Source organism: Anser cygnoides, chromosome 4 (genome assembly GCF_040182565.1).
Source record: "Anser cygnoides isolate HZ-2024a breed goose chromosome 4, Taihu_goose_T2T_genome, whole genome shotgun sequence".
NCBI classification, from domain to species: Eukaryota; Metazoa; Chordata; class Aves; order Anseriformes; family Anatidae; genus Anser; species Anser cygnoides.
Genome location: NC_089876.1, coordinates 75,020,321 through 75,046,235, shown reverse-complemented (window position 1 = coordinate 75,046,235; position 25,915 = coordinate 75,020,321). Strand labels below are relative to the sequence as shown.

Sequence of the window (25,915 nt, the reverse complement as noted above, 5' to 3'; positions counted from 1 at the left end):
TCTCTACAGCCTCCTTTAAGGTAACTGTAGAGAGCAATGAGGTCGCCCCTGAGCCTCCTCTTCTCCAGGCTGAACAATCCCAGCTCCCTCAGCCACTCCTCATAAGACTTGCTCTCCAGACCCCTCACCAGCTTTGTTGCCCTTCCTTGGACTTGCTCGAGCACCTCAATGCCCTTCTTGTAGCGAGGGGCCCAAAACTGAACACAGTACTCGAGGTGCGGCCTCACCAGAGCCGAGTACAGGGGGAATACAAACAACAGAAAAGTTCCTGGCCTTAGAACTCCGCAGGCTAATGTCCACTACGAATAGAAAGCTCAAAATAAGAAAATACTCACAAACGGGCAGTGAAGGAAGTCACACCAAAACCACCCATGCCTAACGTCATGGTGACATGGCTAAGGCAGTCTCTCTTATACTTATTTACCTGGACTGTTCTGCAGCATTATACTGTAGAAGTACATTGCAGTGCTCTTTTCAACAGAGGATACTTCAAAGCAACGCATTCAAGAAGATGCATAAAAAACAACAACAGAGAGCTCACTGAGAACAAGAAAACTTAGACATTTCACATGCAGCAAAATCTGTGAATCTCACGGTTCCATGAAATAGAATATAGAATTAAATTAACACAACTAACCAAACATCTTTGGTGTAAGCACTGTTGCTTCAACACTTTTTCCTTTTTGCTGAACACAGAAGTAACCTTTCAAGGTCGGTAGGATTCTCTTCGTAATAGACTACTAAGAACAAAAAAATTCATTTAACTTCTCAATGCAGAATGAACTACACTCTTTCCCTCAGTAAGGAGAAAAAGTACTGCTTTCAGAATTAAAAGAATTCAATTCCATTCAACAAGCAACAACACTTGTGAACAGCCATTTTCAGGTATTGGAATTTTATTCATATTAATGACAATTTTTTCATTAAAATCCACACAATTTAGCTTTTGTACTAAGTCTAGTTTCTCAGGTTTTCTTATGTATACGCGATAACCTGGTTCATTCTCATAGTTACTACTTCTGAAGAGAGATTTACAAACTGGGAAAACAGACTCTTTTCCCTGTATGAGGGAAAATGAACTATAAATACCAAATCCGTATCAACATTATTGAAACATGCACTTTGATAACAGATAACACATATATGAGTAAATTCTGTTGATGATACAGAAACATAAGAACGATATAAACAGATAAAATTTTAAGCAAAATTACTATAAAACAGAAATGAAATATGGGACATGATTCAAAGTATTATATCTACAAGTTTCCTTCTCTCATTCAAGTAACAGCACCGTCTTCTTTCCTAAAGACACTGGCTAGTTAAATCCCATTGCACATGCACACCAAAAGATGCGAATCCATCTAGGATGCCATACAAAATGTTAGCTCATGGAAGCCCGTGACAGACCCTGGTATTTGCCAATGTCTTTAGCTGATGAAGGATAGCGAGAAGAAGCTAGCTTTCATATGCAGTCTTTGATGTCACATATACAGCCTAGAACCACTTACAAATTCAGCTTACTTTCAGTGAGCCTTCCAAAATATCAGGTCCAAAGTCTAGGACAGCAAGCAGTGTTTGTCTAACACTGAGAAGTTTAAGAGTTCATTTTTATGTTTTCCAGTCTACTCTTCCTAACAAAAGGAGGATTGCAGAAAACATGCAATGCAACTGAAAGCTGAGGTTAAAAAAAAAAAAAAAAAAAAAAAACTGTCCACCTTACCATTCCTTTATGGAAGTGCTTGGAACAGTTCTAAGTTTATACTGCTAAAAGGTACTCCACTCTTTGGGAGGGGAACATTGTTTTGTTTCTTATCACTAAAAATGCAAGAATACAGCAAAGATCTGCAAGTGGGATATCCAAAAAACTTTAAGCAGATTTAAGAGCACTTCAACAATCAGACACATCAGAAGATTGCAGGTAGGGTGAGTTCGTGGAACTATTAAGTGAATACTTTCTTAACTGGTCTACTCCCAACACTTAGAGAAGCAAGTAAAAGCATCAACACAATGACCGACAACTCAGTGAGAGATCTGCAACAGTTTTTGAAGGAACCTGCCAGCACAACACCCACACGCACTCCCTCCCTCTCTCTCATCAACATTCCACAACAACAGGGAACAGGTTTTATTGTTTAAGATTTAATCTGACTGATTTTAATATTGGGATTATTCTCCAATTTTTCTACACTTACAAGACAATTCTACAAACAGCTGAATTTCCTACTTGCTTTTGCTTTTCAGTATTTTAAGTTTTTAAAGGATGCGAATTCCTTTTGATATTGCTATGATAAGATGCCAGAAATTTGACAAGAGACATGCGCCAAAAATTAACTTTTCAGAAGCTATTCCAGACCATCTGGAGAAAATTCATTTCAAGTACAAAATAATTAATACCACCTTCACTAAAATACTAAACATACAGTAGCCTGGTCTTTCCTCCAAATAATTAAAAACTTAGAAAGTATAAGACCATTCATAAGAACAGGTTATGAATTGCTCATAAAAATACTTTTTTTTTCCTCCAATCTATTAGGTTTAGTTTGTTATTTTTTTCTTTAATTTATAGCAGTGCTGTCTTCCTCAAAATTGCTGATTAAAACTTCAAGTGCACAACTGTAGCCTAAAAACTCACTTTCAGGAAAGCTAAAATGAAACTCCTGTCATTATCTAATGTGGGTCTGTATCCAAATCAAGCAATGCGTTCATGCTTCTTACATGGAAATCTAAAAACCACTGCAAGTGCAGATGGAAACAATAAGCAACTTCAACAGACAGAAAATAATCCTTCCTGTCTCATATTTTGTCACAAATGATTTATGGATTGGATACAAAACCTATACCTCAATTCTACAAAAGATAAAGACTGGGGGATGGATGAAGGCATGTCCAGCCACTTGTACAACGCTTACCTTTAAGAGTGTACACACTACTGTGTTTCTAACAGAAATATTAGTTTCAAAGTATGTTTTACATACACAAAGCTATTGCACTGCCATGATGAAATATGTCGTGATCCATAAACTCATCATAAAATGTCAATAAAGAGCTCACAGAAATCCACTAACACTGCACAAAACTTGACAGTACCTCAATAGCAATAAGCTTTTTCTATTAAAATGAGTTGGTCCTCCACCCCCATCCCTACCACACAAAACTCTTACGCTGCAAAAGAAGGTTGTTCAAAATATGTTTGCCCACATTTCTGAAGGAAATTCTCTAGTTTAATAATCATAAAATAAACATCCATGTTATTTAGTGTGATCATTATGAATTGACCTAAAATCTAGGCAATCACAAACTTTGAAAGCAACCAATATCCCTAGCAATAAGGATATTTATCATTAAGGATATTTAATTCTCTTACATAGAGTTTCATGAATCTAATGCAGAGCCCAAAAATAAAAGACTATGGATTTAGAAAACTGTGATGGTCTGACAATTTTTAAAATTGCTTTCTGAAGTTCTTTTACTTTGATCTAGGAAATCTAAAAAAGCCACCAGAAGTCTATCAGCTATTTTAAGTTCAAGTGATACAGTCTGCTGCATAAAGATGTGTATTTAGGTATGCCATAACAAGTAACCGGCATCAGCACTACATTTTCCTCATGGTTTTGAATACTTCACTAATGTATCTAACAGAGAGGGATGAAAAGGGAAGTTCCAAGGCAAGAATAGACACCTAACAGCAGTTATCTAACAACTTGATGTATTAATCTTGTTAAACAGATGATGGACAACCTTCTAAAATGGTGGGTGAAAGGTTATAAAGCCTCAATCAAGCCTCACAACTTTTTACACAATGATCACTTACTCACAAAGTTAAGTCTACAGTTCTTTAGCTCCTGCTCTGCTGTGGAGCTTGATACTTAATTTAATTATGTCTTTTAGCTTATATAATTAATGGAAACACAGCAAGTGTCTCTTAGAATCAGAACAGTCACTAGTTCAGGCAATCTAAAACCATAGTAAATTTCAGAACAGGCACTGACATTTACCATTTCTCTTTGTAGACTGCAATGGAGCTTCCTTCCAACTTTCAAATTACTCTCCCACATCCATGCTTCAGTAAGATCTTAAAAGAAGAAAACAAAACAGCTGGAAGTATTGATTGCTAATTAAAACACTGACAGCTGTGCTGGAATTGCTCATTTGTATAAGAAATTTTTAACATTGTTTTTAAAGCCTCACTATAAGATAACCACAAACACTACTACAAATGCCTAATACTATAAATGACGGCACTTGTCCTCGTTCTCCATTGCTGACCTCAAAGAGAGAAGACCAAGCTACAAACTAACAAAAGGGCTTGGGTTATTTTTCTCTGCATCTACAAATAATTTAATAGGATCTCTGAAGAACATTACAAAAAAGATAATGTAAATCATCTATGGAACATTCCAACTTCCAGCAACTCCCCTCCTCTTTCCCTCCCAAAACAATAACAAATAATGTTTTGTTATTGAATGAATCTATCCCCAGAATGAAGTATGAATGAATGTCAATAAATTTAAATGAGAACAACATAAAAATTATTTTGGTATGTTTGCAGTGTTTACTGACAGAGGAAGAGAAGAAAGACAAATTCCTCCTCAGTTTCAATTGTTCTTTGGGCTGCAGTCTTTTTTGCACCCAAGCACAGAAACTATACCTTACTTTTCATGTCTAGTTAATCTCCTGATCTCAACTTCTCAGTGCCTACGTTTCCTTTTTTGGAAGCAGGATTGTGCTAGGAAAAGAAGTTGTGAGAGGTCCAATTAAGAGGAAAGAAAAACTTTTTTGACTTGATTCTGGGGAATGTTTTCAAACACTTGCATAGGCTAGGCAGCTCTTTCACACTTTGACTGTTGCTCTCCCTTCCTAATGAAAAGTACTGCTACCAAAAAAAAAAAAAAGACAGGCATCAAGCTGTTTAAAAATTCACCTCTTTGCATCCTTTTTGTCTGTTTTTTTCTTCCATCTTATCAAACAAGCTATTTCCCTTTCCTCTGAATTCCAACCATAGTTGTCTTTCCATGATACCATCTTCTTCAATTACCAAGATGTTGGCTCTTGAACTATTGCAGCACTTATTAATCAATTAAAAAAAAAAAAAAAACTTGCACAATTCTTCTCATGTTAAACATACACTGAGACAAAAACTTCCAGAAATTTCTATTGAGCTACTCATTGTTTTGCAAGTATATTCCAGCAGTCTCCTGTATCACAAAAAAAAAATACAAAACTCCAGCAGAAGAGGTTGAGCTGATCAACTTTAGCCCTCTGTCACCCCCTGCTCAACTATTCTCTTTTCTTTCTTAGCCTTGAAAACACTCAAGACAAAAGGTACTACTGGGCTATGTGTTTACACAGCACCTAGTAAAACAGACACTACTCTGTACTTACTTACAGGTTTTCAGCCTGACTGCAACACAATGAATGTTTCAACAGTTAAAGTGTCAAATCTAATGTGAAGGTAAAAGTGTTTTAAAATACATTTTCCAACTGGTCATCCCCACCTTTGGAATCAGGGGTTACAGGGCTGAGAACTGCCACATAAAAATGGTCTCTTTCACTTGGGTGACTCCTTAGTCCCAGGGCACAGGTACAGTTTGTTATCCAAACAGATTTTGCTGCCCTCCTGTGGCCAGTGAAGATTTTATGCTCCAGAAGTCTCTGACACACACCAGCAGACTGGAGAAAAGTTACGAAACTCTGGTTCAGCTCTACCAGTACACTTCTGTCTTGAAAGACAGATTTGCACAGCTCAACACTACACTTTAAATAAAGTAAGAGAGCCAAAATGCTGTTGCAGAGGTAAGGAAGGCCTCCTGACACCTCTGCTTGAAAGAATTGCTATAGGCTTTGTAGTAGAAATACAGGGATCAGTCACGCTCACTTAAAAGCTAGACTGATAAATTTAAAACCAGATGTCCCTCAGCTAAAATGCTGAGAAAACAATGTAAATGAGCTAATAAAAATACTGCAAAGAAAGGGAAAAACAACTTTAAATCCTTGTATTGATTACACTGTATAGCTATGCTAATCTATAAATCATGAACCTCCATATTCTCATGTGTGGCAAGTGGAGGGCACATGAAATGGCTAAAGGACATGAGCTGTACAGCGGTTACACCCTATTACAGATGTAGCAGGGATTTAAGTCTAATAAGAAAACTTACAGAACAATCTTGAATGTAGCAGCGAAGACATTTTACAGTACGGACACCAAAGCAGTTGAAATGTCTCATTTAAAGACAATGCTGGTACTACAATAGACCAACTTAAAATGTACAGCCACTGGAATACTAAGATATTACTATATTCTAGAAAAAAAAAAAACAACATGAAGGCTAATTTCATCAGTAATTTTACTTTTTTTTCCAGCAGCATATTCAGATTATTTGGAGACAGAAAAAGGGACCAATTCCCTCTCTCCCTATAACTTTCTTGTTAATATAGATATACTAATGCATACGGATTTCATTACTACAACATTTGATTAAACATTTAGATAGTTAAAAAATCTTTCAAAAAGGAAAATATTGCCCCTGAAGAAGTAAAGGCAGTCTTTCCACTTATGCAGAAATAGGACAGACTTTTAGATATCCAAAGTTTGCTGTGTTGTTTATTTGGCTGGTTGGTTGTGGTTTTTTTTTTTTTTTTTAAGGAATTCACATTCCGAAACTGTGTACAGTATTAACTAAAGAATTATTGCAAAATGCTGAAAATCAGGAATGTACAGATTTAGAATTGGACAAGATACTAAAACAAATTTGCTCTAAGTTTGGACACTATACGTGCTCTGTAGAAAAGTTGACATGTACTAAGTACGTTGAGCAAGATTCACGAAATAAGCAATTAGTTATTATTCAGCAGCAGAAAAAGTCTATTCTGAACTACTCAGAACCAAGCAAGAAAAAACAAATGGAACACGTACAACAATAACAACAAAAAATAGCATTTTCCTATCTAATTATCTGTTTACATTTCTGCTGAAGTTCTGAAAGAGGCAAGCATTTTTGATAACTATTTATCCAGCTGCTATGAGAACCTCATGAGGGCCAGCAGTGCACGAATGGTCTGCATCCAGATAATTCTCAATGCCATTTAGACTGGATGGTATGCATGGCGTCAGTTAGCATGAAATGGAAACACTAGGAAGGGTACTCTCAAAAAAAAAAAAAAAATTTAAAACATGTATTTTCAAGACAGAGAGGAGGAAACAATGTGTCACCACTGTCTTCTCTGCAAAGCGTCACTGTGTACCACAGCATCACTCTTAAATACACCTTTACTGACTATCAAAGGTGATAAATTTCTATATATTCTGTCTTCCCCAAAAATACCCCTGCTTATGATTTTGAGCCACATCTTTCTGTATCACATTAATCATCTGTCCTGGATTTATGCTGGCCTTTGTCCCAGGCAAAATTTCTAGAACTGATCATCAATCCTTCTTTCCTCAGTAGTAATACTCTGTAAAGAATGACCTGCAATTCCATGCTATCCACTACATAGCAGACCCTTGTCCTTTAGACCTCTGGCTTAAGAGATAAATAATTCAGGGGCTTTTCTATGCCATGAACATGGAACATGGGAATAAAATCAGGACAAAGAAACAAGTACACTCTACTAATATGATATCAGGAAAAGCATAAGACCAAACAGTTTATGTGAAACAAAGGCCAGAGTTACTTAGCAGGCCATTTAAGTTTCATGACAGATTGCTGAGGAAGACAGGGACAATTAATTTAACTGTTATGTTAATAAAATACCTGATAGTTACCTACGTATTAATGTTTTTGCTTTTTATGTCCTTCCATGTGTCAGAGAACTTTAGATGAGATTAAAAACACACACACAAAAAAAAAATCACAGTCTAATGAAAGAAGCTACATATTCTTTCTAGGGCAGATCACACCCAAATTCTACGTGCACATACCCAGTGACTGTCAAGTGCAGACATTTCGCAGAAGTTTACTCTTGTTTAGTCAAGAACATGTTTTAATTTAACTGTCAGAACTGAGGCTACTGTGAATTTACAAAAACAAGTCATTAAAAATCGCCTTCAGTTCCCACATCGTAAATCCCAAGAACATTTCAACTGGCAAATTGCAACATTTAATTCTATTTCTCCAGATACGTTCAGTAAATAAACACAAACCGCAAAGGGGCTGAAAAAAAGCCTCTACTAAACGTTATATACTGTTCTCTATAAAACAAATCTCTCAGAAGCCTAATTAAATCGCATTTAAGAAGGACTTGTGAATTGTAAAACTATACCTCTAGGGATTAAACTTCATCAAAAATTGAACTCGTGTTCCAGGGGATATTCTATACGAAGGGCTAAGGCCTCAGGAATTCTCGGAGGGTTTACACTTAGTCCACAAAGCATGCCACAAAGGTGACACTTTTCAGTACCTCACACTGCATTTATTAGCCTCGTGGAAAGCCTGTCAATCACCTGCACCATAACAACTTCTTACCCATAACAGGATCAAGATACAGCTGTGTTGGTATTTTTTCTTTCTAGTATGATTTTTAATAAGGTGCATTAGCAACGGCTGTTTTTTTTCTTTGCAGGTTTTGAATGTTTCAGAGGATGTTAAGAATAATATCATTTAGTTCAAAACAGCACTTATAATACAACAGACTTTGAGCAAACAAACGTGCCAAAATTTTTCCAAAAGTATCAATTTCAGTGAAACATTGTACTCAAAAGCTCCTAATTGCATATTAATTTAACTTAGCCATATATTAGCTTTGCCTCTTGTCTCCAGGTATGCTTCTTAATAAAATAATTCATTCCTTTCCCTTATGTAGTTTGGCAACCAAGACGAAAAGAAAAGAAAAACGGAGGAAGAGCACAGTAGTAGGAAGAGTACATATTGCCACAGACAAATCATCTGGTTTAGTGGCACGGGCAATTTATAATTGCCAGCTACATAAAGATTTTTTTTCTTGGTCTACAAATTAGTTATTGAACTCAAACTCCCATCAAAATTGTAGAATGCTATACCCCAGAGCAATCAAAAAGTCCAAAAAGGTCACACATGATGTCTAAAGTTTTGCAAGAACAATCTTATTATGATAAGCCACATAAAGTAGTGAAATTGCAGTAATAAGCTTGTTTTTCATACACTTATCACCTCAGATATCAACATTACCTATATTCTAGCCTACACCTCTTTGTTTCTCAAAATCATTCACTTCTCAATTATTTATTAAGAATATGAGACAACATAGCTCCATCACCATCCCAGGTTTTCCAGATCTTGAATTGCAAAGTACGAGGCCAACATAAACGTGGTTCATAAACTTTTAAATGAGTGCAGCTAAACTATAGCTGTAAGGAGAGGTTAATGAGAAGCAGCTTCAGCTGAGCTTCACTTGGATTGTTACCCATGTGGCTTGCAGGCAAAGAGCTGTCTGATATGGAAAAATCAGTTGAAGAAGAAGGATGAGTTCCTGCTTCAGGATGCTTGAGATACTGAAATAGGCTACAAAACTATTTTAAAAAAATCTTCAAAGTCTTTCAAAAAGTTCTGACAGGCTTGGAAGGGAAATAGAGAACTTTAAAGTGTTTCTTTCAACTTTTTGTTTTATGGAATAAATGACTGCCTGGATCTCATTTTAGAAATGCTGTTGCTTTTAACATTTAAAGTAAAACACAGAATTTGCATCTCTTGATTAGTAAGAATTTTAATAAAATATCAGATTCCCCAAAACAGCTTTGATTTTTAAGCATCACGTATTCACATCTCAGAAGCATCTCTCGAGACTAAAATAGTCCAAAGGTAATACCAATATAAAAGAAAGAACAAAACAAAATAGCTGTGACCTACCTTCACAAAATAATCCTAGAAGCAACTTGGATATATTGAATCAATCTCGCTAACAATTTCAAAACAAACAGCTCTGCACCTAATAAAGCATTTATTCCACAAGTTAATGTTAGCAAGTTTTGCTCACAATTATACTTTTAATATGGATTGAAGTGAAAAACTTAAAATGGCTAAAAGATAATGACATCACTTCATGCTGTTTCCCTTCAACATAGGTCAAAAAAGCTGCAGTTAAAACATTTTAGTACTGTCTACTCAAAATCCAATTAGAGAATGACTCACATTTGGTATAAGCATAAAACTGAAGAAAGCATCATTTTGTCCAAAATACAGGGAACTCAGCGGGAAGCTAAGCTTTTCGGTGGTTGGTGGATCAAAATAAAGAATCTCATCTTAGCTCATTGATGTTTCCCCCTTTTCATTAACACTAATTTTGTAAATGAAGCCTGAACATTTTTTGAAGTTTTCTTCGGCTGAAGAGTAAACCACCACCATCATCCTTAGTTGGTTATCTTTTTTTAACATAGTGTCTGCAATTAGATAAGTATCTTTTACTTAATATCAGTTCTGGAAGTGGAAGGTAACTATGATCCTTCAGGATTGTTGCCTGGTATACCACTAGGACTGCCTAATCAAAACATCAGTTAATTCCACAGAACTGTAACACCATATTATTGTTCTAGACTGTGTTGTTTAAAAGTACTTACGTTTTGAAGAAGTTTCTAAAGTTGTAAACAATGTTTTGTTCTTGTCGGCCCACCCAATGAGTTGAATCAAAGTTCTTTTTTAAAGCTGCTCTCCTTCACAACATACTCTTTCACTCTTGAATACCTAATTTATAGTTTAATCTCCATTTCGGAGAAATAAAATTGTACTGTGAACACAACTCTGCCTTCAGCTGAGTGTCTTCCTAAAATTATTATTATTCAGTGAACTATTCAGGATGGTCCAAGCAATTACAGATTTCGCTTATAGCCAGCATCAGGCAGCAGACAGGTGTAGATGATCATACTGTCTTTCTAGCCTTAAAATTTACGAATTGATGAATTTCAAGAGTCTTACTGAACTAAAGAAACAGAGCGCAAAGCCATTTCTTACTCCATTAGTATTTCAGATCCTGTCTAGATGAAGAAAGAAGAGTTACTGAGTGGTGTAGGGGATGGGGGTAGCTGGCAGGAGTTTTGAAACCTGGGAAATCATTTTACAAAGCAACTTCTTAGCAAATAGGTAAATGAATTTTACAAACAGGATCACATTTATGTGCATATATTTAGTCTTCAAAGACCAGAAGGTTTATCTCGAGTGTAGACACCAAAATACCTGATGCCTTAAACTCATGAGTTACGCACATTGGAAACCTAGACTACAGATTGCACTGAACAGTATCATAGATCAAACCTGAAAAAAGCACAGCACAGAATCACAGAATCGTCTAGGTTGGAAGAGACCTCCAAGATCATCTAGTCCAACCTCTGACCTAACACTAACAAGTCCTCCACTAAACCATATCACTAAGGGCTACATCTAAACATCTCTTAAAGACCTCCAGGGATGGTGACTCAACCAGCTCCCTGGGCAGCCCATCCCAATGCCTAACAACCCTTTCAGTAAAGAAGTTCTTCCTAACATCCAACCTAAACCTCCCCTGGAGCAACTTTAGCCCATTCCCCCTCATCCTGTCACCAGGCACATGGGAGAATAGACCAACCCCCACCTCTCTACAGCCTCCTTTAAGGTACCTATAGAGAGCGACGAGGTCGCCCCTGAGCCTCCTCTTCTCGAGGCTAAACAACCCCAGCGCTCCCTCAGCCGCTCCTCATAAGACTTGTTCTCCAGACCCCTCACCAGCTTCGTTGCCCTTCTCTGGACTCTCTCGAGCACGTCCATGTCCTTCTTGTAGCAAGGGGCCCAAAACTGAACACAGTACTCGAGGTGCAGCCTCACCAGAGCCGAGTACAGGGGCACAATCACCTCCCTAGACCTGCTGGCCACACTGCTTCTTATGCAAGCCAGGATGCTGTTGGCCTTCTTGGCCACCTGAGCACGCTGCTGGCTCATATTCAGCCGACTATCAACCAGTACTCCCAGGTCCTTCTCCGCCAGGCAGCTTTCCAGCCACTCATCTCCCAGCCTGTAGCGCTGCTTGGGGTTGTTGTGCCCCAGGTGCAGGACCCGGCACTTGGCCTTGTTGAACTTCATGCAGTTAAAATTATGCCATCTCCTTCGAGCCGGAATCGAACCAGCGACCTAAGGATTCCCGCAGGCAGCAACTCTACAGTCCTCCGCTCTACCAGCTGAGCTATCGAAGGGACCTGATGGGTCCCTTCGCCTCATGGGGAAACCTGTTTTGATTACGTTAATTTGTTAATAGACAAAGATTGCAGCTCCTAAGCCTTGTATTATGGATCTGTAAATGGAAAAAAATACTAATTTGTGTCTCACAGAAAGCAGATGAAGTAAGCTATTGAAATAAACTCTTCTGCATACTTTGCTTTCTAATACTTTCTAAAAGCCTAATGTAAGTTTCTTATAAAATGTCCTATAAAACTAGCGTTTACAGAGAGAAAAGCAGAAGAGAATAGGTAAGGGGAGAGAGTATCCAGAGTAGCAAATTACTGATAGAGTACTCGGTATTTGCCAAGCACTTCCATTGATCAGTAAACACAGTCCTTGACAGCTGACCTCAGAGGACAAACCAAACTGCTTTGAAATAATATACATAAGTGGGATCTCCAGGATCAATGGCTGTCCAGCTATAAAAAACATCGAGATCCACATTCCAATGAATTTTTATTTAGCAGATTTTTGCCAATGAAGGAAATCACTCTTGCCTTTGCAAGATATATTTTAACAATGTCAGTGCAACAAAGTGTCAGCCAAATATCTGTAATTCATTTTGCTTTCTTCCAAAAAAAAATGATTTGTATTGCATTAACCATTAGGTTATATTGGGCAGTATGTTAAAAACAAAACCTGGTGTGCAATTAATTAATGACATAAATGTGAGCAACAGCTCTATGGAATAATTGTGGAACACAGAGATTCTCCTTCTAAAGGGAAGCAACTTTCACTACCTAGGGTTTTTAATGATATGTTTTTAAAGAGGGTAAGACTTTGACAAACAATTCCTCTGCAGAAATACAGTCAAGCGTAAAATATTTTTTTCAGAGAGACATACAAAGATAACAGAAATTTCTCTCTTTCCATGTTCTTAATTCATAAGGAGTTTGTTTAAAAAGAATTTTAAGAAAGTGTTATATTCTTCATCTGATAATAAATATCGTGATGTCAATTCTCAAATCAACGTGATAGATAAACTCATAATTTCTTATCATACTCAAATGATTTGAGATAATCAGTCATCAGAAATCATATTCAAAGTGTTTCACTTATGTTTTTGCTTCATAAAAATAGAAAACGTGATACCTCAAAAAGAAAAAAGGAAAAAAAAAATGGAGCAGCATTTCCTCCTAGGAAAAAATGATCGTTGCTACACTACCAAACAAAGAAGGGTGGCACAGTAAGAGCAGCTTCTTTCTCATGTCACTATTTTTTCTGATAATTCAGACAAGCACTCTATTTCTAATGTGAACATTCTGTACTCTGTATGTACATAAATAACTGAATTTGGCACTTCTAGTAAGATTTATATTCATGCAAATATTAAAATATGCCTATTAATAAGAGCAGACCCCTCAAAGTAAAAACACTAAGGATCAGATTCTGGGCTGACATAAATTGTTAAGGTAAAGAAGACAACAAAGGCAACCTTTTAGATATTATATACATGTATTTCCTGAATTCTGTTTTGTGGTTTGTTTGGGTTTTCCCCCTCCCCAAGAGAAACATTTACAGCATATTATGAATTATTCTGTGGCTTATATATCAAGGTAACGTATCTCTTTTCTCAGTAACCATGTCAGGGACAGCGTGAATATTGGATGTTGTGCTTTCCAAATTTGTCCTTTACAAACTCAGTAAGTTTTCTAAAAATCTAGTGACTTCCTCAAATGTCTGAAGATTTGAACGCCAATGGAGGGGCAAGTATCAAGTGAGTAAGTTTTATATAGCCATTCCCATTAGGCCATCAGCTTGTCACTGATCACAAATCAAGCATAAAACCAACAGACTCGATGAGAGTCACTCTGCACTTCACCCAGGCCAGCAGGCATTGCCTTGCGATGGATTGATGGCCTCTCCTATCGCTGTGAGCTGGACACAGCGGATGTGAAAGGCCTTTTCTTTTTCTGCATTGGCTTTTTAAAATTCATACACAGAGAACTTCAACTCTGTAAGTCAAGCACTTGTTCAAATCAATTCAACACTAGGAATCAACCAACTCCTAGCAAGGAATAAGGAAATACATACAATAATTAACATGCTTCTCTGGGTGTCATGTTTATAAACAATCCATTAAAATGCACTTGTTTCAGAAAATTGGCCCTGTGAGTAGGACCAACTACACAATTAAAGGGCTATATGTCTCCCATTAATTGGAAAGAGCAAGCTTCACTTGTAAAATGCATTACGTTTATTTTGATTTAACTTTATTAATTTGCCTACACTTTTTAAATTAACATCCTCCACTTCAAACTCTTCCCAGGTTCTGTAACTGCCCCCTCCACCTTCTGCTGTGCATGCACTCCAAGTTTTTAGTATACTAAAAGTGATATCAGGTGTCCCTTCACATCCACCTAATATAGCAGCTAATATAGCACCTAATATAGTCTTTCAGCTAAGGAGCTCTTTTCTGACCTCCTAAAATTCCTTCATTTAAGAAAAAGCTCATCAGAAAGACAGCATTACTGACAATCCTACCAAATGCAGTTTAATACATGCTATGTTCATACTGTGATCACCTTCACACTTAGGAAAGAACAGTCTGAATTTTCTCCCAGCTAACCACCACCTTTGTAAGTAAATACTATTACATGCACACTCTCAGTCTAGCTGGTAATTTCAGAATGAGGTCTCACAAATAAGGCATTTTTCTGTTTTAAATACTTCCTGCTCTACAAGTACTTGAACTCATGAGAAAAGAAGTAAGAGTTTGTGAATGTGGGTCAGTTATTTCTCACTTTGAATTTCACAGTTGGGTAAAAAAGCAAAATAAATAAAGAGACGGTTTAAAGAAAAAAAAGATTCAAAAAGCATTCTCTTATAAAAAAATCATTTTTCTCCTCTTTGACAGTGAACTCATTATTCGGTGGAAAAAAAATGACAGCACCAAAGACTTACATCCTCATAAATCAGCAGAATAATAAAGCAGAGACAAGGGTCATCACTCCCACACACACATACACTCTCCCCTTCCCCTTAACGTGCTTCGGGTGAACTTAAAGGAATCTTCTCTAATCATAACCAGGCAAAGTGATCTTGATATCCACCAAGCCTTTGCAGATAGTAAGAACTTAAACTGAAGACAAGGAACTGTTCCACACATACACAGCACCAGGAACACAAAGACTCCAGTGTTGACTGAAGTTCCAAAAAGGAGAAAATTTTTTCTGCTGCTGCCTAGTAAGAACTATGAAACCACAGAAAGATGCTCTATTTCTTTGTTGGTCACAAATCTCATCAAATACAATCTACCTCCTTTTTCCCAGACCTCACATTTAATCAACACTAGCACATTACTTCTATTCAGCAGTCTCATTTCAATAGCCCCCTCCTCCCCAGATTTCAGCCACCGCTTTTTTAGGGGGGAAAAAAAAAAAAAAAAAAACATTTGCTACGCTGACACACATCATACTATTATTCCTCATTACTACTGATGCAAATATGTCATTTTCCTTCACTCTGCCATTGTACTTTTACACTTAGACCTGCCACCCTCTTCTGTTTGTTCACATTTCCAACCATAACAACCTTTACCTCTCTGTAAAGCTCAACACAAGCTTGGTTAGGACTCCTAACTCGTGTCTCCTGTCAAATGAAGCCATTATTGCAAACACTGCAAATTATTTCACAATGTATTTTAATGGCATGCAAGCATCCGGTATTCTTCTATCCCTCTATTCCTCTATCTACCTTAGAAATACTGCATTTTCTTTCAAGATTTTGCAGAAATTATTTCAATATTGAGAGATGCAATTAGGCAGACAGACTTGATTTGAGAGCTTGAAGAAATATCTTTATACACTATATGGAAGAAACAACAAAGTGATGAGAGGTTTTTGCTTCTGTATGTAATATTGTCTGTAGACAATATCAACGTATTTCTGATCTAATCACAGATTTGGAAAATGACCTTAGAAAATATACAATTAAAAGTAGCAAGCTTTTATGCAGTTAACTAGAACAGAACCAATGTTTACAATACATTTTAAGATAAATGTTTTATGTTAAATTCCATCCAGAAAAAAAAAGTTTGCAAGAAGTACAATATCCTTGGATATCAACAACTACAGAGGACATCAAGATACTGCATTTTGGGACGCTTGCAAAGTTATAAATACAGAACGAGGTGTTCACAAAGGCTTATGGATTCACACATTTCAAGGTTGATGCACACAATTTTTGAAGCCAAATATTTTAGAAGCAATTGAGATAATAGCAGGAATTTAAAAAGCTGGAGGATATAAAGAATGTAAACATGAGTGCATTGTCATCAATCAAATACTATTAAAAACTGGAGTCGGTAAACCACTTAGTTCTAGTCCTATCTCATTTTGCTTCAGAAATACGACTAAGTAAATGAAACGCAAATCATGATCCCATAATCTGTTGTTTTGCCACAATAAATAATCCCTACCAAAAATACTGAACGAAAAAATTTATTTATGTGACTACAGTAGAATGACAATCATCAGTAATTCTTTTCTGTAGTGAACAGGTGTGACAGCAAGGTGGTCTAATTAGTCTTACAGACAGGCTGAACTATTCAATCCAAGAACTTTCACATACATATAACACAAATTATGACTATTTAATCTGAGATAGAACAAAGAAATAGTGTCATGTATGATACTAAATTATTATTTGCCAGCTAATCAAACTTACTGTAGATAAAAAACAACGCGAGTTTTAGCTGAAATATTCATTATTTTGTCTCAACTTCTATGAACATCAATAAAAGGTAATTTATTTCCCAATCATAGAGGTAATCTGCTTGAAAAACTTGAACTGCATTACTCAAATCCATTTTAAAACCCTGTCAGGTTCAGTGACTATTTTCTTAGCATATCAGGCAGGATTTAGTAATAAAACACTGAGAATTCAATTCATGCAATAATAATTAGGTTTTACTAGCAGAAGAATCAGGCAACAGAGAGCAGTCCCATGCGTAGCAGAAGAGGTAAGCACATAGATGTATCCCACTGAAAAGCGAAATCAATTATCTTATCGGGAAATTTCTTTTTGCTCCATGTGACGCTGTTGACCCTGGACTAAAAGCACAACCATTTGGAGTTTCCCTAAATCAGTGAATGGCATCAGCATCATTGTGGTTGGGATGGGGTGGGGACGAAGCCTCCCTCTCCTGCCACCCTTGTTGAGCCAGCAAATCTTCCCTTGCCACATACTCCCAAAAATTGAACTGAAAATCAGTTTTAGGTATCGATGTCATGAGTAACTACTTCAGCAAACATGAAAAAAAAGAGAGTACATACACACACCTAAAGTCTGAAGAAGCATGGTATATTGTTGACAGATGCAAACACAAGTTATTTTTTAATTCCATGCTAAAGGATAGAATGGACCAGTAACTCAAGCAGGGTGTGCAGCTTCTCAGTAAAGAGTTCTCTCAGGAGAAAACCAGGGAAAAAGAGTTCACATTAGAAGAACTTGAGAATTTCCATATAAAACTATAAACCTACTCACGGTACACATGAAGGTTGTCACGGTTTTGTGAACACACACAGATACAAAACAGAAGAAACCAACTTCACATTTGATTTTACATTTATAAACCCTGTATCATAGATGGGAATACCTGCTTGTTCTCACACAGTGGAAAAATAAAATAAATAAATAAAAAGTATTTTGTGTAAGTATGGCTAAAGAACACAAACCCTTTTGTTCCTCGTAGAAAGGAGTTACTGTCCACTAACTTCTTATGGTCTGGCAGTATCTACAAGACCTTTCAGAGGCAACTCTACTGTGTGGTAGAAGAGGTATTCAACATTCACAACACCAATGAAAACAACAAATGCTGTGGTAAATCTCTTTGTTCTCTGTAGAACTACAGCCACTGGGCAGCAGACTGCTCTGCAATTCAGCAAAGAAAAACAACCCCTACAGGGCAAGGAACGCTGCCACAAAAGGGAAGACTGATATGTATCTTCCAAATTTTTCTAATTAAGATTATTTTCATCATAATGAAATCAGCTGCTACTGCTTTGGGAGATGTAGTCCACGTATAACATTCATGCTGATTATATTAACATCGTGTAGCCAAAATTTACTGCCCCAGATATGAAGAAAAGTTCAGGAAAGGGGTGAAGCAGTGAGGAAAAAGCCGAGGATTCAAGGTCAAGCTTTTATTCCCAGTTTGGTCGTTAGCTGTTGATGACCTAAGTCCTCTCACCATGTGTTATAAACAGCCTGCATTCTAAAACAGATTTGAAACTACTTACCTGTTCTACATAGCTTTGAAATACACTGATGAGAAGTGACATACATTCCTCTGAAACAGTGAAGTAGCTACACCAGAAAAAGGCACTGTTAGACACACGCATACCTAAAAACCCTTACCTTCTCCAGGACTGACTGCTGATGGGAGATTGGTCCAGTCTATAGTCCAGTTAGGGCAGGGATGAGGAGAAAATTTTGCCTCAATACCGCTTTCCTATGTGAAAGAGAACAAAAAAATAAGGCTCTGATCCTTTATCTACTGAAGTAGATAAAATTCACACCAAACTTAAAGACATCAGATCAAACTGCATCACTTTCAGCCTAGGTGAAACTTAATAGGCAGATGACTACATTATTTGGGATTCAAATTATGTATTTCTCTCATTTTCACAGGAAAGCCCTGTTCATTTTATTTAGAAGAGGCTGACAGCCTCTGTGCAAAGAAATATGGAGAGTTAGGGAACACGATGGAGAGTTTTCTTTAACAAAACTCATTATGGATCTCAGATGTTCAAAGCTCAAAGGAAATAGCAAAAAAAAAAAAAAAAAAAAGCAGAAATGATAGAATACTTAAACCAAACATAAAAGCAACATCTTTTGTCATCTTTTTTTATACATATCTTTAAAAGAGGAAGATAATATCACAATTTAAACAAAAGCTTACTTTGATTCCTGAGAATTATTAACAGAGCCTCCAGCATCCTATGTTTGCTTGATTCCTGAACAGTCAAATATTGTTAACTGAACAAAAAAAGTAAAATCCCTTCTAAATCAACGCATATCAGACAAAATTCATTAAACTGTTCAAGGTTGTCAAAGACAGCCTCTGCAATCCATCTACCTTGAATCAAGCTGAATACTACCATGAAATTAACTCATTAAAAAGTCTTAAATTACCATTAACTTAGTCATAGTTGGCCTTGGACCACCTATAAAATGACTGTCTTCATGCTCCTCTTCTAATTCATCAGGAACTGAAGAGAAGTCTTGCAGCTGTTCCTCTGGAGCAGGCATCAGCTCTGGAAGCTGGAGAAGCTGCATACTGCATTTGTCAGCAGCTTTCTTTACTCCAGGTACTTCCTGAACTCTTCGATACCAACTGGATATGAGAGGCAAGTTTGCCAGATTTTTTCCTTGTTTTTTGCTGTGAACCTAGAAAAATAAATGGAAAGATAACTTACTATTGCACAATTTTTCCTATAAGCCACAAACAGAAGGCATGAACTATGGAAGTGAGCTTAGTTCCATGCTAAAGCTCAACATGTTCACTCATAGCGTGCTGCTAATGAAAACGCTTAGCTAGTTAAGAACTCTGGCCTGCCACTGGAAATGCCAGCTGGCCATTTAAACGTTGTCTATAATTCTCATGTGCTTTCTAGAGCAAAAGTCCTTACGTGGCCAATTTTAATCACAATTTAAGACGGTAACAGGAAAACAGCATTTAAAATAATATTCTTAATTATCTGATATTTCCTAACAAGGGAATGATTCATTTTTGTTGGTAATCACAAAATCCCGTAATTTGCAATGAATGCTGAACTTAAAGCAAAGTGGCCTTCAACAGAAATTGAAATCTTGAGTGTATCCTAAAGTGTAAAATCATAAGTCTGAATGTGATACACATATTACAAAAAAAAAAAAAGATAAATCACAATTTTTAATGAAGACCATCTAATCTTAAAAACGATGCATTCAGTGAACTGAAGTAATTTCTGTTCACATTCCCAAATGTTTCAGAACAGTGACGATCATCCTCTTCACCTTTTTAAACTTCTCGTAATTCTCTTCAGTACAAGTGAAATATACAGCAAAACTGGGAATATTCTCTACACACCTACTGCCAAGAGCTGGCTTTACCAAGTTCATGTGCTATGTGCTAAGTCAACAACTTCCTACACTCCAGTATTTAAAATTTGCACAGCAAACAAAAATTTATATTCAAAGACAGCAAAATGATGGTATCCTATATATATAGAAACAGATCTTTAATAAAATGTACTTAATATCACTATTTAACTATTCTAAAATAATTTTGTTGTGTAATCACCCTGGAGACATCTCAGAGCTGCCTCACAGCTCTGAATTTGCCATGACAGTTCTTTGTTGGTAGCGCTGAAGTATCAGTTTGTTCATTTTGAAGAGTGAAAAGGAAGAGGAAAAAAACTTTAAACGGTAGCAGTAGCTTTGAAATGAAAGGGCCAAAGAGATAAATGTTTGGGATTCCTCTGGTCCCCACCTTCCCTCAGCTGTAATAAAAAATCCCACACACCTACCTGTATACATGACTAAACTGAGAAAAAACAATTGAGAAATGTTATTTGTTTAGACCTTTGCTGGATCAGAGAACCTACAACCCACACATGGATTAACTAAGACTAAAGTTACTGCTGGACATTAAGAGTATTTTAATCAACATATCAAAACAACACTCCTTTATTTCAAAAATAAGGAAAAAGTTACCATGTGCAGTGAACTTCATTCTGTAAAACTTTAGGAGTATAAAATGATTGTGCTGAAATGAAAGCTGAAATGTAGGTAAGCTTTTTTCAGGTTATCTCCATCCTTGGAGGTAGTCATAACCTGATTAAACGTGGTCCTGGGCAACCTGCTCTAAGTGGCCCTGCTCTGCGCAAGGGACTGGACAAGATGACCTTCAGAAGTCCCTTGTGACCTCAACTATCCTGTAATGTTGTGCATGCTTCGAAAACAAAATTGCAAATCATGCTCACATGAAAAGTCAGAAAAGGCCAAGCAAAAATGGTATTCTTCCACACATCTATCTGCACAGCGTGGAAGCAGAAATTGGTAGAGAACACTTGACATGACACAAAATTTTAAGCAGCTTTCTTGCATTCTGTGTTTATAATGTTCTTAGGGTAATCATCAGTAATTAGTAATACCTAAAGGAACAAAAGGAGGATGAACTGTAATTTTAATATCTAATTCAATATCACAATAGTAACAGAGGCAGAAATACATTCATTCAGTTAAGGAAGAAGTCTTTTGGAAAGCAATTCTAAGAGGTACTGTTACACTTGATAACGAGTGTTCTACATTGTATTTTAAAAAGTGAATAGTGGTTTCTCCCAGATGGAGAGCCGAGCTTTTGTTATTCTCCTATTAATTTTAAACAGTTACAACTAATAGGAAGCGTAACAAGGCTAACCTCAGAAAGATAACAGAAATGGAATGAGGTAATGAAAAACAACTCTTCAGCTTCATTATCTTACTTTTGGTAATTACAATTACAATCAGCTATGGGTTTCCTCACATTTATTGCATGATACTTTCCAGACATATACCCATTGAAGACTTCATTATTTAAACCCTTAAAGCAAAGTGAAGTGCAACTATAACGATTTTTTAAAGACAATCCAGGAACAGAACAGTTCAGTGGAAGGGACCTTCAAGCAGAGATGAATTAATAATCATTTCTGTTAAATAATTAAACATCTTAATCCACAGGTGGACACGTTGATCTGGACTCCCACATTAGTACCATCATACAGAAATCATACAGAAATCCACTGAGGATAATGACCTTGGTGAAAGAAGTTATAGGGGACATTTAGCACATAATAATGTTTGTTAGTGATTGTCTTGATTTTAGAGACTTTTTTTTTTTTTTTTTTTTTTTTTTACTTCTGAGAGACCGACAGCATCTTCTCCAGGAATTCCATTTGTTTTTTAACACCACAAGGCAAATTTGGCAAAACAACTTGTATCAAAATGCAAATACTAAATTCATTCAGAGCTCTTCTTGGCAACAGACACCGTGTTTTGCTATCAGTCTTGTACAGTACCTGCAGGAATAGTGGTCGTAGGCAACTTCATTGCATCCTTTTATTATCATATGAAATAGAGTTGTCATTTCCTTAATTCTTTTCTGTGTTTACATCCTCATAAACCCAAGTACACAGATTGTGCTGAGCAAGACCCTCACGCAGTTTTGCAGCACTGTAAAATTGGCTCCGAAGCTGAACTCAAGTCACTTGCAGTACTAAGCTTCTTTCCAGAGATGAGAAAAGGCTGGGGCAGAAGGAAGTGGGGGGAACGTAATCAAATCTCTTGGCTTTACCGGGCTATGCAATATGTTTTCCAAGGAATTTCTCCTTTCACTGCAGTAAACAAAGGACCTTCCACAAGCTGCAGAGACCAGTTTAGCAGCAACAATACCATGAATGACAAAACTACAGATTACTGAGGTTTGAGGTGCTGAGGCACGTCCCAAAGAAGCTGGATCCCTAGACACAACATTTCCCTTCTGAGCAGGGTCACAGTGATCAGACCTTACTTGGAGAAGAACACAGACCAAGCTTTATAAAAATAAAAATAAAAATAAATAAATAAAAAGCCCACAGAACTGCACAGAAGAATAAAAGGTTTGCTGATATGAAGGTATTATACTGTCCTACATGCTCATCTTTATCTACAGATGTGGAAAGAAGCTGGCTTGTTTTATGGGAGGGCCTGATAAAAAAAAAGGATTAATTTGAGACAGACTAAAGCAGTTCTGTCTCCATAGGAATGTTTCATCCCAAATGAAAGAGTCATTTCTAGGAACTAGAAGAAAACAACACCAGAGGTTAAGGATGTCAACATACTATGTAGAAAATGAGTAAATCAGAAATCATTGCATCTATTTTAAAAGGAAATATGTGCAGACAAAAACTCTCTCAAGAGAGCCTCAAGAAATTATACACCAATCACATAAACAAATGAGTTTTTGGAAGTCTACCCTGGCCAATACCTGAGTGTCTCCTCAGCTCCTATATATGTAAGGAAGTCAAGGATTTACAACTCCAAAAAGCCACCATAGTCTCTGAATCTCGTACTCACTGCCTCCCCAAAAAGCATTCTATTTCAAGATAAAGTCATAAAGTTTCAAGTCAAAGCTGAAAATAATTTCAATTCAGGTAATATCGGAATAGCAAAAACACATCAATATGGCTAAGAACTGACTTTGCCTTGCCCCTCAGTATGCTAACCAAAATTACAATAGGTTCATGCTTACCTACTTCTGTTTTATGCACATTACAATTTACTTTACATGTCAAGTTTATATCTTCTCATGCAGGAATTTTCTGAACAACTTCCTGCCAAAGTATTTCAGCATAATATTTAAATAGCTAGCAATGCTTACTAAGTACCAATATGCTGTGTATTTACAGTTACTGTTGTTGATCTCGCCAGTCCCTGACTTTTCTTTGTACAAAAACAAAGACAGGCTGTCTGTTTTGGTTTAAGCTCACATTGCAATTGCTGCAATAGATTTTAAATGGACGCATCGTACAATTCTTACAAAAATACCTATACACTACTTAATGTTTGCAGAAGCAGTTGTCTTACCAAGAACTGATGGATGCACGGCAGAAGCACTATATCTGCCAAGGTAAAATAAAGCCCCTCTGCAAAAATGTGGTCCAAAGGCGGAAGGTCAGAGGTTTTTGTTCTCCTGATGACAGGGTCCTCTCGGACCGCATTTGATGCCTCCTGGACATGCAGCTTGGAGAAAGCTACGCTCAGTTCCAGACTTGGAAGCGGATGATCGTGTACCTCCACTGTTTTTCCTTCCTCTGTCGCTTCTTTACTGAGTCCAGGCACCGCAGCCTCGGCACCTGCCTTCTGTTGTTGAAGTTTTTGCCTTCGAATTTTGTCATCGTTGTGCACTCGGACAGGTTCTCCAAGTTTTCTTTCAAGATGTAAAATGTCAGCAGGGACAGCCTGACAGTGCTCAGGAGATGCTGTCAAAAATCCTTCAACAGCCAGAGGTATGCTGATCTCACAAAGTCTGGTCCACTGGCTAACCTGTCAGATAAATTTACATAATTAATGTCTCTACAAGAGGAGAAAACAAAATCCACGGTACATTTTTGCCCATTTGAAACAGAAAAACTCTAGCCAAATGCGGTAACTCCAGCTTTAAATACATCCTTTGATAATCTTAGAAGCTGGGATACTCTGTGTTACTTTTGCAATAGCAAGTTAGGAAGCTAATTTTTATACATAAAACCGGATGAACAGTTATCCAGTATAGCAGATTTTTATCCCTTATTATTGGCATAAGATTAGGGTGGCTGTAACTCACGAGAAGCAAAGCTCTGAGCAATTTCTAGAGGTCATCTCCAACTGCTGGTGATAGAACCAGAAGATGACACAAAACAAATTTTGAACACATCTATTTTACAGAAATTCTTTATTGGCACTCTTTTTTTTTTTAGCATGCAACGTCAAGAAACTTTAGTCTAACCAAACAATACCCCATTTTTTTTCACATTATCGTTGTCCTGTTTTATGTCTTAGTATCTGTACTTAAAGGTTTTAGAACCATAAATTTTTTGTCTTATTCAGTTTACCCACTTAGCAGCAATCTGAAACATGGAACCCAAGTTTTCTAGCAGTCCCAGGAAGAGATCAGAACCAGAGGTTTGTGAAGGATGCCAAGGACAACTTCCAAATGCTAGTGCCCAATGGACTAACACAGGGATACACTCCCCGAGATCTGCTCCTCACCAACAGGGACGAACTGGGTTGGAGGCGCAGCGATCAGATGCAATCATGGACCTCAGTGATTGTGAAATAGTGGGGCTCAGCCCCCTGAGGGGAGTGAGCAAGGCAAGTCTAGAGAGATGAGCAGACTGTGAGGTGATAAATAGGCCGAAATGTCAACTCAAGGAGTAGCGGCTAAGGTTTCACACTCTACCTGAAGGTCAGAGATAGGTGGAGCTCTTCAGGGGCCTATGCTGAGGCTAGGCACCCACTACCAGGCTTCTACTGAGAAGACAGAAACAGGCTTTCTGTGGACCGCACCGCAGGAGAATGAGAGACAAATGTCACAGACTGAAGCAGAGAAGGTTCCAGATTGGCACAAGGAAAGTATTTTTCACCATCCTGAGCGTTAGACCTGGCTGCTAGGAAAGGCTGTGCAGCCTCCATCCTTGGAGGTTTTTGAGACTGACTGGACAAAGCCCTGAACAACCTGCTCTGAATCTGGCGTTGATCCTGGTTTGAGGTGTAGGTCCCTTCCAGACTGGATAATTCACAAGTACTGTTTTATCATCTTCATTCATGGTAATTTTAGCCAGTCACACGGAATCAGCTGCACAATCTTACATCACAACATGTTTTACACAAGAACACTACTGAACTCACAGACACAGTCAGTATAGTACATCAGTGTTGTAAGTTAAACTAAATAACCATCTTTAAAAAACAAACATAATATTTGTAGTCAGAATCTTTATTTTGCTTTTCCTATTTTTCCCCAAACAAGCCTAGTTCAGTTAAATCCAATTTCCCTTTATTCTTCAAGGAAACACTAAATGTTGGCAAGATTCTTGAATTCAAAAGATGATTATTCATAAGATGTAAAACAAGCATAGGAAGGCAATAAATACAGCAGTGACTATTGTCAACAAATTTATATTTGTAGGGCTGTGACAAAGCTGGCATCCAGGGCAAAATTTTCAAAAGTGCTTTACTAGTTTAAGCTCTTAATTGCCTACATTAATGTT

At 37.1% G+C, this 25,915-nt stretch overlaps 1 protein-coding gene and 1 non-coding gene across 4 annotated transcripts in view; both read right to left on the bottom strand.

Moving 5' to 3' along the window:
• Positions 1–25,915, bottom strand: part of GSTCD (glutathione S-transferase C-terminal domain containing) — a 75,264-nt gene that overhangs the window by 40,582 nt on the left and 8,767 nt on the right. For all 3 annotated transcript variants that reach the window (XM_066996838.1, XM_013195760.3, XM_048066442.2), the window contains exons 4-6: positions 23,751–24,209; positions 19,299–19,553; positions 18,522–18,615 (exon numbers count right to left, since the gene is read on the bottom strand). In XM_066996838.1, the coding sequence (XP_066852939.1) occupies positions 18,522–18,615; positions 19,299–19,553; positions 23,751–24,209 (808 nt within the window). The remainder of the gene's footprint in view (positions 1–18,521; positions 18,616–19,298; positions 19,554–23,750; positions 24,210–25,915) is intronic.
• TRNAY-GUA (transfer RNA tyrosine (anticodon GUA)) lies at positions 12,047–12,136 on the bottom strand. Its single transcript is given in 2 exon segments — positions 12,047–12,082; positions 12,100–12,136. It is a non-coding gene; the product is annotated as a tRNA-Tyr (tRNA).